Here is a 16,451-nt window from a genome sequence, read left to right as displayed (position 1 = left end):
ATCGCACAGTGATTTGATTGGTTGTAGGCCAGCTATGCAGATATTGCTCAGTATACACTAAACCCCCCTTCCCCCAATTTTAATACATTCAAATCTAATTTTAAAAACACACACAAAGAACAATGAGAAAGTCTGACATTTCTAAACAAAAAAACAGTTGATCTGTAGTTTATTTTCATAAGTGAATTAAGTACAGAAAATTATCAACAATTTAGGAATACAAAATCATTCTAAAAGTTATTACAAAAAAAATTTATTGCAAATTGACACCAAGGTTTATGCACAAAAACAAATTTAGAATTGTGATGAGCCACACCAGGCCGTAACTTCTCAGAAGTGATTGAACAAGTGGTGCAGTCTTTCTCCAAACCATCTGAGGACAAACTTCCCTACTGGGTGTGGGCTGAACCTTTTAGTCTACAGAAGGACCCTGTGATGATAAAGTATCTGCTATGTATGGAGTAGAAAGTAAGAGGATGGATTTTACTGAATAATGCTGAAAAGCAAACGCTGGAGTAAGAAGCCATGAAAGGGTTGTAGATTTTTAATGAGATCAGTTATGACGCCTGTCCCTCCAGCTCCGACGCGGGGGTGTCTGGCTCTTCATCATTGTAGATGTTCTCAGCCTAAACGAGAGAAGTTTATGATATCAGTGCAAAGTCCTAATATCAAATACATAAATAAATGGAAATCTTAAGAATCTACAGTTTTGCTGTACTTACCATCTGCCATACTTGCATAATGTTGTCCTCTGACACAGAACAGATTACCCAGGGTTCATTTGGGTTCCAGGAGAAATCTGAGATCTTAGCTGTGTGCCCACCATGAATGAACTGCCAAAACAAACAAAAGTGGATTATTAGACTGTCAAAACTGGCATGCAAAATTGTACATGCATTGAAATTCTATCAATATTTTCAAGCTTCAATAATGATACACATCATAACAGTAATCCACATGAATCAAGCGGTTTAATCCAAGGCTTCTAAAGAGACAAGATTTTGAATCTAATTTTGATTCTATATGTTATACTTAATCCATTACCATTACAATTATCTCACTTAAATGCTTGCTCACTCAATGTATTTGTGTTTTTACAATGGGGTAATGTTGTTGCGCAATAGCTTACACAGCGCACAAGGAAGCTTGGTTTCAAACTTTAAATTTCATTTACATAAAAATACAAACAGTCAATAATAAAATAAGAAAAAATAGACAAATAAATAGCACTATTTCTTCCATTTGTATATTTATTCTATTGTAAGTTTTTCAGGTACTGTAAGTCTAATAGTAGCATTCAGGTAATAAATACTACATAATCAAATGTAAAATAACACTGGATATTCTTCATTGTAAAAAATAAATACAGATTAATCCTTACAATTAAAGTTAAAAGTTATTCAGCGAGTGATTTTCTCTTTTCTTTTGTTCATTGATTAACAGGAATATTAGGCTGCTGTCACATTAAGACTGAATGCATGGATCCAATACACTGATACACATCCATTTTCTTCAGTTTACCTTCAATAAAGACACAACCGACTGTGTTTGTTTATGTAAATACTCGCCAAGATGAGCATTTTGACAATTTTCTCAAGCTGTTTAAGAGGCAGCTTTATGTGTGTGCGCTTTGACTGTGAAATCTGTGAGTAGTAGTAAAATGATGCGCTATACCCACAATCCCACATTGAAATTCATGCCCTATAACACCAACACTATCAGAGTGCATTGAGACGAGTGAGTAAGAGGAGGCGTGCGTGTGTGTGTGTGTGTGTGTGTGTGTGTGTGTGTGTGTGTGTGTGTGTCAACTCGCTGTCGGAGAGAACAGAGAGCAATAAAGCGCAGATGGTATCGATGTATTGATACGGCAGAAATTTAATATTGGACCCTATTTAACTTGAGTTAAATTTACCATTTCTGACAACACTACTCAAGATATTAATACTTTTATTCAGAAAGGATGTATTAAATTGATCAAAATTGACAGTAAATACATTTCTTACAAAGATTTCTATTTTAAATAAATGCTTTCTTTTGAACTTTCTATTCATCAGAATGATTCTCTTCATTTAGAATTTCTATTCAGTCAGAATCCTGAAAAAAATGCATCAAGTAACACAACTTTTTTTCAATATTGATAAAAATGTATCTTGACCATCAAATCAGCATATTAGAATGATTTTTGAAGGATCATGTAACTCTGCAGACCGGAGTAATGATGATAATTTCAGCTTGGCTATTCAGGAATGAATTGCAGCATTTTATATTAAATAGAAATCTGTTATTTTAAATTGTAATATTCCACAGTATTACTGTCAAAAACTGTATTTTTGATCAAATAAATGCAGCTTTGATGAGCATAAGAGACATTTAAACCCCCAAAAATTTTAAAATATATATTAATTAAATATGTTATTTACACTTGTATTCAACTTTATACTAAAATAGAGTGTGATCAATAGTGTGTGTTTTTTGCTGTGGTATTGAAATAGTTATCAATAATCATATCATTATAGCTCCATCTGTCACAATAAATATTTTCAGCAAATCTATCTCGACTCACCAGCAGCTCAGGTGGCCCGTCCTCGGCGTCCTCCGCAGACTGCTCTTCTCCAATTTTACTAGAGGACATAAATGTAACAAAGCAATCAATATAAGATAAAAGCATTTGTGGATCCAAATACAGTTAGCACAAATGAACGGTTCAAATTAAACCAGGAATGAGCATCAAGAAAGAAAAAAAGTATATTTTCAGGATCAATTATAAAAGAGTAGTAATGCCATACCTCAGGTCCCAAACATTGAGGCGTCTGTCTGTGCCACTGGAGGCCAGGATGGTCTCGTTATGAGGAGACCACTGGACCTGTCAAGAGAATCAGCATTATTATTATCATTATCATCATCACTACACTATTGCTTACGGATTGCATGTTGTTGTTATATTGTAACAGAATCTTGAGTTACCTGGAAGATTTCATCCTTATGTGACTCAAAAGAGTGAAGCTTCAACTTCAGGTTGCGCAGATCCCACAATGCAACAGTCTACAGCCATAAACAAACAGTGAGCATGTCATTTTTTTATAAACATTTTTTTATATATTGTCTTATGAGCATGTCATAAGACAATGTAACAGCACAGCGCAAGGTCAGAACGTAGGCTCACTATTGGCTGAAGCTGGTCATGTGTGTGATGCTGGCCAATAGTGAGCCTACATTCTGACGTTGCGCTGTGCTGTTACACTACATGAACTCACGTCAGACGCCCACACAGAAGAAAATGAATAGTTGAATAAAGTCGGTATTTTGGGGGGTTTTTGCACACAAAAAGTATTTTCGTCGCTTGATAAACTTCTGGTTGAACCACTGTAGTCACTTGGACTATTTTAAGAATTGTCTTTACTTACTTTCTGGGCCGGCAAGTTTCAATATCATAGAAGCCAATGGAGAAGTGAGACAGCTCTCAGATTTAATCAAAAATATCCGAAGATGAACAAAGTCTTACGGGGTTGGAACAACATGAGGGTGAGTAATTACTGACAGAATTTTCATTTTTGGGTGAACTAACCCTTTAAATGTTTCTCTTTTTCTTAAAAAAACAAAAAAAGTCCTACAGTTTCACTGATTCCTGCACAGCAGAGGGAGAACAGTACGTCTTGCTTACTCACATCAAGAGTTTCTGGTCATCAGCCACAGAGCCAAACAGCGATTCATGTAGTAGGTGCCAGGACACAACCTCCACCACAGCTGTGTGCCCTGTGAAGATGGTCTTGGCATCTACTATCTTCCCCTCCTTTGGAACGGCACTGATATCCCACAGACAGATTGTCTAGAGTTGAAGAACAACAGATGATCCTACATCATACAAGTTTTAAGTAGGGATGAGTTAATCCAATACTTAAAATCAAGATTCGGATTGGGTATCGGTCAGTCATGGAACGGATATTCCGATACTGTGAGTTATGGTTGTTACTCACAAGCTCTATAAAAGACAAAAAACTACTATAAAAGCACCATAAGCTTTTCGTGCATTATATTTTGAAGCTTCTGAAACCATTTGAAAGCTTTATTTGAGGAACAGAAATATTACATATATGTCCTTATTCAGTTGGCTATCTTCGGTAAGATGAGATGTTATCAGGCCAAATGTCAGTAAAACTAACTTTTCTGTCATACGGCTGACAGCCGTTGTACTGTGCTTGCACATTACGCGCAAATGCGGCGTGCTGTAGCCGTAGTTGTCGTTAATTAACTCATGTAAGAATCAAAGAGGCGATTAAAGCTGTCAAAACTGCATGCATGTATTTGTTATACTATGCGTCACATGTGTCTGGATTCAAATATTCTGCTATGTGAGATCACAATATAAGGCACAAACTGATACGTAATGTTTTAATGTCCAAATAAATGTGAGCACTGTGCATTTGTACTAGAAGATATGCATTCATTTTGCGTTCATTTGCAAAGGACAAACAAAAATGGATAATTTTTAAATCCATAAAATAACTAATTTTACATTCTGTTTACATTACATTATGAAAAACATAACATTTTACAGTATGTGCTGTTGACTTCTGCCTTGTTCACATTCTTGCACATGGGGATTCAAAAGAGAACTTTTGTTTTCCTTTTTAATTTCGGTATGATAGAACTGTTGCAATTATTTATTTTGACAACTAATATAGAAAGTTAAACTTTTTTTTGACAAACTCAGAATTGGTTGAATAGTTCATTGATTATAAAAAAACGCATTGAAGGTTGAATAATCTTTGGACTACAGTATTTATCTGCATGTTATCTCATCCATGAAGATGCAACAATGTAAAACAAGCTATTGGAGATTTTGAGAACCAGAACCAAGCTAACTGAGCAAGTTGAACTTGAGCTATAGTGTGTGCCCTTTTATTACTATTTAATTCATTTTAATATGAGGTGGTGGGTAATAAAAAAAAATAGATAAAATTCACTGTCGGACCGGGACAAACCTCAACTTCTGCCACTGTCCTGTTTGCTTCGGCTCTCCGAAACATCACCACTCCACCTCCATTCAGCGCTGTACGAGCCGCTGCTGCTCAGCCTAGACGACTCTCTGCATAACCGCCTCTCCACATTGTCCTCAGAGATGGACAAAGGTGATGATGAGTCTGGAAAATTTTAGAATTTCAAATTAATTTTTTTGTTGTTGTTGACAATATTAATAATCAATGTAGGGACTGGTCAAAGCCTATTCTGAGTGTTTCGATGAAGTGAACGGACGTCCATCATCTGGGTTCTTCTGGCTGCCGCTCTGCCACTCTCTCTTCCTGTGAGCCAGACCTGTCAGAACAGAAACAGACAACTCAGAAGACAAAGACTGTGTTAAATATCCATGAAGCTCCTGGATCGGTGTCTGGGTCGGGTCTGGCAGCGGATCCTGATCACGGTCATCGGAACCGGGTCTCCAAACCTCCTGACCAGCTCTCTGAGAGAAAGCAGCTCTCCTGGATCTGGAGTGGCCTGAGGCTGGAATATTTCACACATCACATAGTATTAATGTTTTAAATAATAACCAATACTCAATGTCAGTGGTCAATTACAAATTGTTACTATACATAACTTTAGTTACTCAAATTGAAAAGTTGATTTCTTATGCAAGGAACCAAATACATGTGATAAAATTTACATCGCACAAGTTTCTACACATTAATTTACTTAATCAATGTACAACAACATACCATAAACAAATAAAAAAAACTAAAGCACTCACCTCCTATTCCTCCCATGTGAGCAATCGACAGCCTCCTCAAATCTTATGGAATTATTTTTGTGCCTATAATAAAGAACAGAACTTTTCAAGAAACTAATGAAAATATCAATTGAAACTGAATAAAATACCTTTGAAACTGAAAAAGACAGCTTCTGTGACTTCGTTTTTAATATAATGCATGGTTTGCTAACTGTTTTCTCATCTTTTTTTTTTTGAGAAACAATTGATAATAATCCTCTGTCTCTGTTACACTTCCTCACACCTGAAATCACTGATCGAGTGAATCTCCTGAACTCCTCCGATCTACAGTAGATCATTTCTAATCCATTTGTTGTGACATCTGCTCTAACGTGGGCCGTTTCGTTGGATCCCGGGCTAGGCACTGGCTAATCAGATCTCTGCATTCTGCACAAATGTTAATAAGGAGAGAGCTGGTTAGTCATGACCATGTGACTTGGCATCTATGAAAACAGCATCTAAAACGTGATTAATATCATGTAAAATGTTCCTCATCTTTACTTTAAAAGTGAAGTATGTGGTTTCTGCGACACCTAGCGGAATTAGCAAAGGCCCCTTTTGTGCAATCGCGTCGTCCCCAACTTAAACATCACAAACCCAGCTCTTACTTGCTCTTGTGAAGGCATGTTTCAGGTCCAACATATTAGGAATACTTTTAGCTGTGTTGCATTTGTCTTTCTGAAAATGTGTGTTTCTGAATGGGAGCATGATGATGCTGTATGGTATTGAAGCATGCTTTGTAGCGTGTAGCAAGACAATGCTCTGTTCACTTTGACGTGTTCATGACCTGTTTAATCTTTGAAGGTAGCCTATAAATGCAGCGAATTTCGGCTTTCACTTCTGTAACTAAAGCTGAATTTCTAAAAGCGGTGTGTTTATCAGTGTTTTCAATATTATTCACTCACCTCTGGATAAGTTGGAATTCTGAAATGTAACTTTAGCTTCTATGATTTCTGTTTCACTGCAAAAAGGAAGAGATGCGTTCACCATCTGATAAAACATCACTCCTAGAGCCCAGACATTTGCTGGGACGGCGTGGAATCTGGGTTCTGTGAAGACTTCAGGTGGGCAGTGATCCTGTCTTCCTGTAAGTACGACATTTGCACATTGTTGAGCTTTTTTTCTTAAAGCGTCACTACATTCAGGTTTCCACGCTCTCAAAATGCTCACCAACGTATATGTCGCTCTCGTAGCCCTCACTACTGAATAGCTGACCGCAGCCAAAGTCTATCAGCTTGAGGAATAATGAGCTTCTCTTCAACAGGAAATTCTGCGCTTGAATGTCATTATGAAAAACGCCATGCTCGATGCAGTGTTGTACTGCCAGCACAGCCTGTCCCATTAAGTCCCATACTATTGTTTCGCACACTTCAGGATTATGACGAGTGATGAAGTCCAGCAAGCTCTCGCAGGGTTCGGGGAACTCCATGATGAGAGTGAATTTGCGAGGATGTTCAAACCACTCGAATAGTTGTATGACGTAGGGGCTTATGGGTTCTCGTCTCATCATTAGCAGGAGCGCCACTTCTGTAATGAGAGGTTCTGGATGTCCAGGCTAGAGAAAAGCAGTAGACAGAAGGCAAGCTGGGTAAAAACCTGACGAAAACATGTCATTTTTAAACATACTTTTCTTTGATCTTTTTAGATACGTTGAAAAGAACCTCAAAAGAGCTCAAAGTTTTTTCTTTTGTGCCTCTAGACTTATTTGTCAATCACATTTACACCTAGTGCGCCCTGTTGAAGTGTATTAACTACAGCAATCTGCACTTAAACAACTAAATACATATTCAGGTTTTGGCCGACTTACAATATCAAGATAAAGGAAATTGTCAAACTTGCGCATCCGCTTGATGGCAACCTGCCAAAAAAAAAAAAAGAGTTTCAGTAACAGTATTCCAGCACATGACCTTGCGCTAAGTATTAAACCATCTGTAAATGTTTTGAATATGTTTTGATGCACGCAAAACCAAAATGTTTGCACAATTCGGGAAGATTTACCTTTTTGCCATCAAATTTGCGTGTTCCCCTGTACACACTGCCAAACATTCCACATCCAATCATCTGTCCCGCTTTATAGAGAGACTCAAAGGACTCTGAAAAACAAACAGAAAAATATGGGAAATATATACGAGATAAAATATCAGTCCTGGTTGTGTCGATAAAATAATGTTAATATGGGGAAAATAATATGAATATTCTCTGAAAACAAGCCGTAAGATATTTTTAGTGGAAAACAAGACGACAACACTGTTTAAAATAATGTCGGAGAAATAAGTACTGGCGATTTACCATTATTTGGCTCGACGTCGCAGAGATATTGTGCAGCGGATGATGGATCAGGATCAGGTGATGATGGATCAGGATCAGGTGATGATGGATCAGGTGATGATGGATCAGGATCAGGCTCTGGCTCCAGATCTGCTGTAGGGAGAAAAGGCTCCACAACATCCACAGCACAACTGTGGCAACAGCAGCAGAAAAAACCCTTCACAGCCGTCCATACCCTGTTGAGGAAACGACCAATTCTTTTCCTCTTCCTTGTAGGTTTTTCTGAAATGAAGAGAAACATCTCTGATGTCAAATTAATGATATCATGACATAACTTACATTTTACTGTTAAATTATTATCTGTAATGTTAAAAATCCAAAGTAATGGAAATATTTCCAAGCTACCCACCTGACTTCTGCTAAATGCCTACATAAATGTCCCAAAATCGTATTTCACAATATCAAAAGTCCTTTTATTTCACAATTTTTATTAATCACATAAAATAATAATGTAATCCTCTGCACGACGGCCATTTTGACAATTTTGTGAGTATTTGACAATTCAAGTGCAATAAGTCAGAAATATAATTCTACTGGGAATGGAATGCTGTCTGAGAATCGTCTTTCTGTGCGCGTGTTTCTGGTGTGTGTATAAATAAAGTTTTCTAATTAAGTTAAGCAATCGTTATTTCTAAATTTTCCCTGAACGTTCATAACGTCCAGTTTTTTTCAATGTTTCAAAAATGTTTTTTCTTGGTTAAAGGAACATTATATTTAATAATTTTGCATTATGGGAATGCTACTTTTGAATGTTCTCTTAATGCTCTGAAAATGTTCCAATTAAAATATATATAAAAAAAAATCAGAAAGCAAAATTCAGCTGAGCACCAGTAAATGTGACCTGACATTAACATGCTAAAAACTTGAAGCAGTTTTGCATGGAATAGCAAAATCTCTATCTGTACACATTACACTGCCCAGCCTTATTTCAGTCTCACCTGTTGAGCTCTTGTTCACAGGAGAATTCTCCATGGCACCCTGAGCAGTTCGGCCACTTGAAGTCTCTGTCGGCTCGACGGCAACTTGACCCGGGAGTGGATGGCACCGCCACCACGCTTCCATGCTGTCGGACCGGGACAAACCGCAGCTGCTGCCACTGTCCTGTTTGCTTCGGCTCTCCGAAACATCACCACTCCACCTCCATTCAGCGCTGCACGAGCCGCTGCTGCTCAGCCTAGACGACTCTCTGCATAACAGCCTCTCCACATTGTCCTCAGAGATGGACAAAGATGATGATGAGTCTGGAAAATTTCAGACATCAAAAACTGTTTTTTTTTCTTCTTTTTTTTGTAATAATATTTATAATCAATGTAAAAATTGGTCAAAGCCTATTCTGACCTCTGCGAGAGTGTTCCGATGAAGTGGACAGGCGTCCATCATCTGGGCTCTTCTGGCTGCCGCTCTGCCACTCCTTCTTCCTGTGAGCCGGACCTGTCAGAACAGAAACAGATACTAAATACTATTACTAATATACTATTTCACATAGTTAGTATTAATGGTTTAATAACAACAACCAATACTAAATGTCAGTTGACAAATTGACAATTACAAATTGTTACAATAGATAACTTTAGTTACTCAAATTGAAAAGTTGATTTCATATGCAAGGAATCAAATACATGTGATCACTTAGCTGGGAAAATTGGGGGATCAAATTTACCTTGCACAAGTTTCTTCACACTTACTCAATCATTGTACAACAATATTATACCATAACATACATTTACAAATAAAAAACCAAAGCAATCACCTCCTCTTCCCCCCATGTGAGCCATCGATCCTCCAATCTGCAATAAAAACAATACAAAAAACAATACAAAAAGAACAAAATACAACTCTCCTCAGAAATGCAACAACAATAATAAAAATAATAATAAAATAATAAACAAAAAAAAAGAAATAAAACGCCAAACTCCTTCTAACGTAAAGAACAATTAAATAAAAGTCTCCACAAAAACAATATGAACTCTTTAAAAAATAAAAATGTGTAAAGGATATATGCGTATATATGCGCCGATCTTCTAGAATAAAAGTCTCTTCTCCGCTTCAGCTTCACAAGATTTGCATAGAAAATACTTTGCAAAAGTCTCTGAATTGTTCGCCTCGTCTCTCAACCAACTCAGAAAACGATCAGTTCGAGTGTATACAAATGCAGTCAAAATTCAAAACATGCGTCGCGATAGCAAATAAAATTCAAATAATTCATAACCACGCACGTACACCTGAAGTCGCACATCGAATATCAACACATTTATTGAAAAGTAACCAACTTAATATTAAACAGTTATTGTTATTATTATTATTATTATTGTTATTATCCGTGGAATTATTCTTGCCCAAAATCTGCATTAGCTATTCAGAATTGAGCAAATTAGCACCGACTTCGCAAGGCACTTACAGTCTGGACTGTAGTTGCTTCTGTCCAAAATGCGTGCAAAAAGGCACAATTAAGGGGGGATAAATCGGACATCACCTTAAAGTCTAGACAAATTAAATTTCCGCATGTAAACATAGAGCCAATCAGATTTCAATATCACTGATGCGTCATCACATCGGTTAGTAGTAGGTGGTGAAGAAAAGAAAATTAAAATTAATATAAAGCCCATTTATGATTTTACTAATCAAGGAGTGGAGGATGACGTTCATCATTTATTTTACAATGATCATTATCTTTCTCAAACAATGTTTAACAGATTATTATGCACTGTAATGTTGGCTAATGAAATGATATTGAGTTCCCAGGGCTGCCAACTCTCACGCATTGAGCGTGAGACTCACGCAATTGACACTTTTCACACGCTCTCACGCCACACATCCATTTTCTCACGCACAGAAAAATTGCGGAGCAAAGAGGTACTTTTAATATTAAACTAATTCTCAGCTCTTGAGAACCGATCAGCTGTTACTCTTTTATTTAAAGATGCAGTACAACTTACCGAAAGTATACATGATATCGACCAATTAGTGTTTTTCAACCACGGAAAGAGGTCAGTATAACAGCAGAAAAACAATTATGTCACATAACGTTACATTTACCTCAGGAAAGCCATTTAATAACCATAGCATGTTAAATGAATAGAAAAAATGGCTCGAGAGGAGATTTTACTGAGCACTATATTACATATTTATTATATTTTTACTTATATGTCATTAAATAATTGTTATTATAACAAAAACAGCATTATATTTCATTTAATTTGTTATTTTTAACCTTTAATAATACCAGCAGATTGGGCCCTCTGTTTACAGCATTAGGTGAGATTATTTTTTTAAATAAAATTTTAAATAAACATGTAGGCTATCCAAATTAGTCAATATTGAATCAAAATCGGAATCAAATCACAAGAATGGAATTGAAATCTTGAAATTTTTGTCAAGCAATAATAAAAACTGTATCCTACCAGTAATTGTACAATGTAAACATTGTAACATGTTGTCACTAAACTTCATAAAATTCTATTTAGTTACCAAATGTTTTGACAATCACAATTACACTTATTGTGATGCAACATTTGTTTTGCATTCCGAATGATCATTATCTTTCTCAAACAATGTTTAACAGATTATTATGCACTGTAATGTTGGCTAATGAAATGATATTGAGTTCCTTTGCTCAAATTTAGTCAGTCAATTCATCTTTTTCAACGAGTGATTAGTTCGAGTCGAATCATAGGAGTCGGACTACGCTTTCGGCGCCATAGTTCTCTATACAGGCGACTCTTTCTGATTTGATTCACTATAATCTTTCAAAAGAGTCATTTGTAATGTGAATCGAACTACACTGACCACCACGCTGTTACTGCATTACACCCGCGGAGACAAAATTAAAAATAAGATTTATTTGGTTTTAAGACTCGTGTGGGGAACTCGGAAACGGAAAAGCTTTATAGATAGAGAAGCTGCAAAGAAGTGCATATAGTTCTATATGCATATGGTTCTCATAAATGAACCGAGACTCAGCGTAGGCCTATAAGGTAGCCAACTGCCTCACAGACCTGAGACATATAACGTTAGATAGCTTGAAATGTCTACTCTTTAGCGGAACAATTCAAAACGAAAGAAAACAGACTGCGCTGCTTATGTAATTCGTAAGAAATGTGCATTTCTCTCTGGCGCTGCGAAGATCGCGAGTCGTCAACTTCATCTGTCTAGCCGACAGACACTGACATAACTGTTTTATTAGTAAACAATTAAAATGTCTCCTGCTATATTTTACATATTTGCATGTTCCTTACAAAACACTGACAGTGGGTTTTTTTTTTGTTTTTTTTTTGAGCAGCTGCGGACAAATTCTTTCGACACACACACACACACACACACACACACACACACACACACAATATTACATAACACTCTGCGCTTATGTTATAAAAATATAATTTAACATATAAATAACCATTTTTAAATAGCCCACTTAAAGTGTTTATTACAAATAAATGACTAAATGCTAAAAATTAATACATTTTAATGAACAAACATATGCGTTGCATTTACAATTCTGTGAAAACAGCACCCCCACACTGCATGAAAAGAGGTGTATCCAGACCAGTATACTCCTGTATACACTGCTGAAATTCGGAAGAATCCAGGAGTATACTGGCCGGATAGCTCAAATTCCATAGATCTGTATATATCCGTTTACATCCGAAATGATACCAAATCGGATGTATGTTGTGGACGTATACTTCCGTGCTACAGCCATTTGTTGCCATGGCAAGTAATCCCATCAAAGGTTTTTTCAAGAGAACATTTTCACACCTTTGTGCACCTTTTGGCCTTCCCCCCTTCCTCCCATTACCCAGACCACTATTGGAGGACAGGACACATTGAAAACCCAGGAAAGTGATTTGATTGGTTACTTTTAGAACATAGCCCACCCTAGGCCTTATCGCACAGTGATTTGATTGGTTGTAGGCCAGCTATGCAGATTTTGCTCAGTATACACTAAACCCCCCTTCCCCCAATTTTAATACATTCAAATCTAATTTTAAAAACACACACAAAGATCAATGAGAAAGTCTGACATTTCTAAACAAAAAAAACAGTTGATCTGTAGTTTATTTTCATAAGTGAAATAAGTACAGAAAATTATCAACAATTTAGGAATACAAAATCATTCTAAAAGTTATTACAAAAGATTTATTGCAAATTGACACCAAGGTTTATGCACAAAAACAAATTTAGAATTGTGATGAGCCACACCAGGCCGTAACTTCTCAGAAGTGATTGAACAAGTGGTGCAGTCTTTCTCCAAACCATCTGAGGACAAACTTCCCTACTGGGTGTGGGCTGAACCTTTTAGTCTACAGAAGGACCCTGTGATGATAAAGTATCTGCTATGTATGGAGTAGAAAGTAAGAGGATGGATTTGACTGAATAATGCTGAAAAGCAAACGCTGGAGTAAGAAGCCATGAAAGGGTTGTAGATTTTTAATGAGATCAGTTATGACGCCTGTCCCTCCAGCTCCGACGCGGGGGTGTCTGGCTCTTCATCATTGTAGATGTTCTCAGCCTAAACGAGAGAAGTTTATGATATCAGTGCAAAGTCCTAATATCAAATACATAAATAAATGGAAATCTTAAGAATGTACAGTTTTGCTGTACTTACCATCTGCCATACTTGCATAATGTTGTCCTCTGACACAGAACAGATTACCCAGGGTTCATTTGGGTTCCAGGAGAAATCTGAGATCTTAGCTGTGTGCCCACCATGAATGAACTGCCAAAACAAACAAAAGTGGATTATTAGACTGTCAAAACTGGCATGCAAAATTGTACATGCATTGAAATTCTATCAATATTTTCAAGCTTCAATAACGATACACATCATAACAGTAATCCACATGAATCAAGCGGTTTAATCCAAGGCTTCTAAAGAGACAAGATTTTGAATCTAATTTTGATTCTATATGTTATACTTAATCCATTACCATTACAATTATCTCACTTAAATGCTTGCTCACTCAATGTATTTGTGTTTTTACAATGGGGTAATGTTGTTGCGCAATAGCTTACACAGCGCACAAGGAAGCTTGGTTTCAAACTTTAAATTTCATTTACATAAAAATACAAACAGTCAATAATAAAATAAGAAAAAAATAAACAAAATCACAAACAATAGCACAAATAAATACAATAGAATAAATATACAAATGGAAGAAATAGTGCTTTATGTTTTTCAGGTACTGTAAGTCTAATAGTAGTATTCAGGTAAGAAATACTACAGAAATTGAAGTAATCAAATGTAAAATAACACTGGATATTCTTCATTGTAAAAAATAAATACAGATTAATCCTTACAATTAAAGTTAAAAGTTATTCAGCGAGTGATTTTCTCTTTTCTTTTGTTCATTGATTAACAGGAATATTAGGCTGCTGTCACATTAAGACTGAATGCATGGATCCAATACACCGATACACATCCATTTTCTTCGGTTTACCTTCAATCAAGACACAGCCGACTGCGTTTATGTAAATACTTGCCAAGATGAGCATTTTGACAATTTTCTCAAGCTGTTTAAGAGGCAGCTTTATGTGTGTGCGCTTTGACTGTGACTGTGAAATCTGTGAGTAGTAGTAAAATGATGTGCTATACCCACAATCCCACATTGAAATTCATGCGCTATAACACCAACACTATCAGAGTGCATTGAGACGAGTGAGTAAGAGGAGGCGTGCGTGTGTGTGTGTGTGTGTGTGTCAACTCGCTGTCGGAGAGAACAGAGAGCAATAAAGCGCAGATGGTATCGATGTATTGATACGGCAGAAATTTAATATTGGACCCTATTTAACTTGAGTTAAATTTACCATTTCTGACAACACTACTCAAGATATTAATACTTTTATTCAGAAAGGATGTATTAAATTGATCAAAATTGACAGTAAATACATTTCTTACAAAGATTTCTATTTTAAATAAATGCTTTCTTTTGAACTTTCTATTCATCAGAATGATTCTCTTCATTTAGAATTTCTATTCAGTCAGAATCCTGAAAAAAATGCATCAAGTAACACAACTTTTTTTCAATATTGATAAAAATGTATCTTGACCATCAAATCAGCATATTAGAATGATTTTTGAAGGATCATGTAACTCTGCAGACCGGAGTAATGATGATAATTTCAGCTTGGCTATTCAGGAATGAATTGCAGCATTTTATATTAAATAGAAATCTGTTATTTTAAATTGTAATATTCCACAGTATTACTGTCAAAAACTGTATTTTTGATCAAATAAATGCAGCTTTGATGAGCATAAGAGACATTTAAACCCCCAAAAATTTTAAAATATATATTAATTAAATATGTTATTTACACTTGTATTCAACTTTATACTAAAATAGAGTGTGATCAATAGTGTGTGTTTTTTGCTGTGGTATTGAAATAGTTACCAATAATCATATCATTATAGCTCCATCTGTCACAATAAATATTTTCAGCAAATCTATCTCGACTCACCAGCAGCTCAGGTGGCCCGTCCTCGGCGTCCTCCGCAGACTGCTCTTCTCCAATTTTACTAGAGGACATAAATGTAACAAAGCAATCAATATAAGATAAAAGCATTTGTGGATCCAAATACAGTTAGCACAAATGAACGGTTCAAATTAAACCAGGAATGAGCATCAAGAAAGAAAAAAAGTATATTTTCAGGATCAATTATAAAAGAGTAGTAATGCCATACCTCAGGTCCCAAACATTGAGGCGTCTGTCTGTGCCACTGGAGGCCAGGATGGTCTCGTTATGAGGAGACCACTGGACCTGTCAAGAGAATCAGCATTATTATTATCATTATCATCATCACTACACTATTGCTAACGGATTGCATGTTGTTATATTGTAACAGAATCTTGAGTTACCTGGAAGATTTCATCCTTATGTGACTCAAAAGAGTGAAGCTTCAACTTCAGGTTGCGCAGATCCCACAATGCAACAGTCTACAGCCATAAACAAACAGTGAGCATGTCATTTTTTTATAAACATTTTTTTATATATTGTCTTATGAGCATGTCATAAGACAATGTAACAGCACAGCGCAAGGTCAGAACGTAGGCTCACTATTGGCTGAAGCTGGTCATGTGTGTGATGCTGGCCAATAGTGAGCCTACATTCTGACGTTGCGCTGTGCTGTTACACTACATGAACTCACGTCAGACGCCCACACAGAAGAAAATGAATAGTTGAATAAAGTCGGTATTTTGGGGGGTTTTTTGCACACAAAAAGTCCAAATAAATGTGAGCACTGTGCATTTGTACTAGAAGATATGCATTCATTTTGTGTTCATTTGTAAAGGACAAACAAAAATGGATCATTTTTAAATCCATAAAATAACTAATTTTACATTCTGTTTACATTACATTATGA

General features: G+C 36.3%; 3 protein-coding genes and 1 long non-coding RNA gene across 4 annotated transcripts in view; all 4 read right to left on the bottom strand.

The window, feature by feature from the left end:
- The window catches only part of LOC311074271 (histone-binding protein RBBP7-like), a 268,186-nt gene extending 263,074 nt beyond the window's left edge, over positions 1-5,112 (bottom strand). The window contains exons 1-2 of the mRNA XM_084100747.1: positions 4,983-5,112; positions 3,666-3,826 (exon numbers count right to left, since the gene is read on the bottom strand). Coding sequence (XP_083956873.1) covers positions 3,666-3,826; positions 4,983-5,027 — 206 coding nt within the window. The 5' untranslated portion in view covers positions 5,028-5,112. The remainder of the gene's footprint in view (positions 1-3,665; positions 3,827-4,982) is intronic.
- On the bottom strand, positions 242-3,432 carry LOC311074575 (histone-binding protein RBBP7-like; the record flags this gene model as incomplete). The annotated part of the gene is made up of 7 exons (XM_084101281.1): positions 242-626; positions 723-833; positions 2,564-2,621; positions 2,787-2,863; positions 2,965-3,042; positions 3,222-3,232; positions 3,405-3,432. 7 exons carry the CDS (start codon positions 3,430-3,432, stop codon positions 558-560), a joined length of 432 nt encoding a protein of 143 aa, XP_083957407.1. The 3' UTR covers positions 242-557.
- A 3-nt stretch (positions 5,113-5,115) lies between the features above and the next one.
- Positions 5,116-9,864, bottom strand: LOC311074599 (serine/threonine-protein kinase pim-2-like; the record flags this gene model as incomplete). The annotated part of the gene is made up of 10 exons (XM_084101303.1): positions 5,116-5,499; positions 5,744-5,806; positions 6,667-6,846; positions 6,932-7,316; positions 7,569-7,619; positions 7,760-7,854; positions 8,051-8,311; positions 9,028-9,330; positions 9,428-9,520; positions 9,840-9,864. 9 exons carry the CDS (start codon positions 9,862-9,864, stop codon positions 5,787-5,789), a joined length of 1,413 nt encoding a protein of 470 aa, XP_083957429.1. The 3' UTR covers positions 5,116-5,499; positions 5,744-5,786.
- Positions 9,865-13,220: 3,356 nt separating this feature from the next.
- On the bottom strand, positions 13,221-16,061 carry LOC311074562. The gene is made up of 5 exons (XR_014604323.1): positions 15,946-16,061; positions 15,771-15,847; positions 15,548-15,605; positions 13,698-13,808; positions 13,221-13,601 (listed from the first exon to the last, which is right to left on the bottom strand). It is a non-coding gene; the product is annotated as an uncharacterized lncRNA (long non-coding RNA).
- Between the last annotated feature and the right edge of the window lie 390 nt (positions 16,062-16,451).

Source organism: Abramis brama (assembly GCF_963993115.1).
Source record: "Abramis brama genome assembly, chromosome: 23".
Taxonomy (NCBI): Eukaryota; Metazoa; Chordata; class Actinopteri; order Cypriniformes; family Leuciscidae; genus Abramis; species Abramis brama.
Note: the sequence above shows the minus strand (reverse complement) of the source record. Positions and strands in the feature narration are given on the sequence as shown.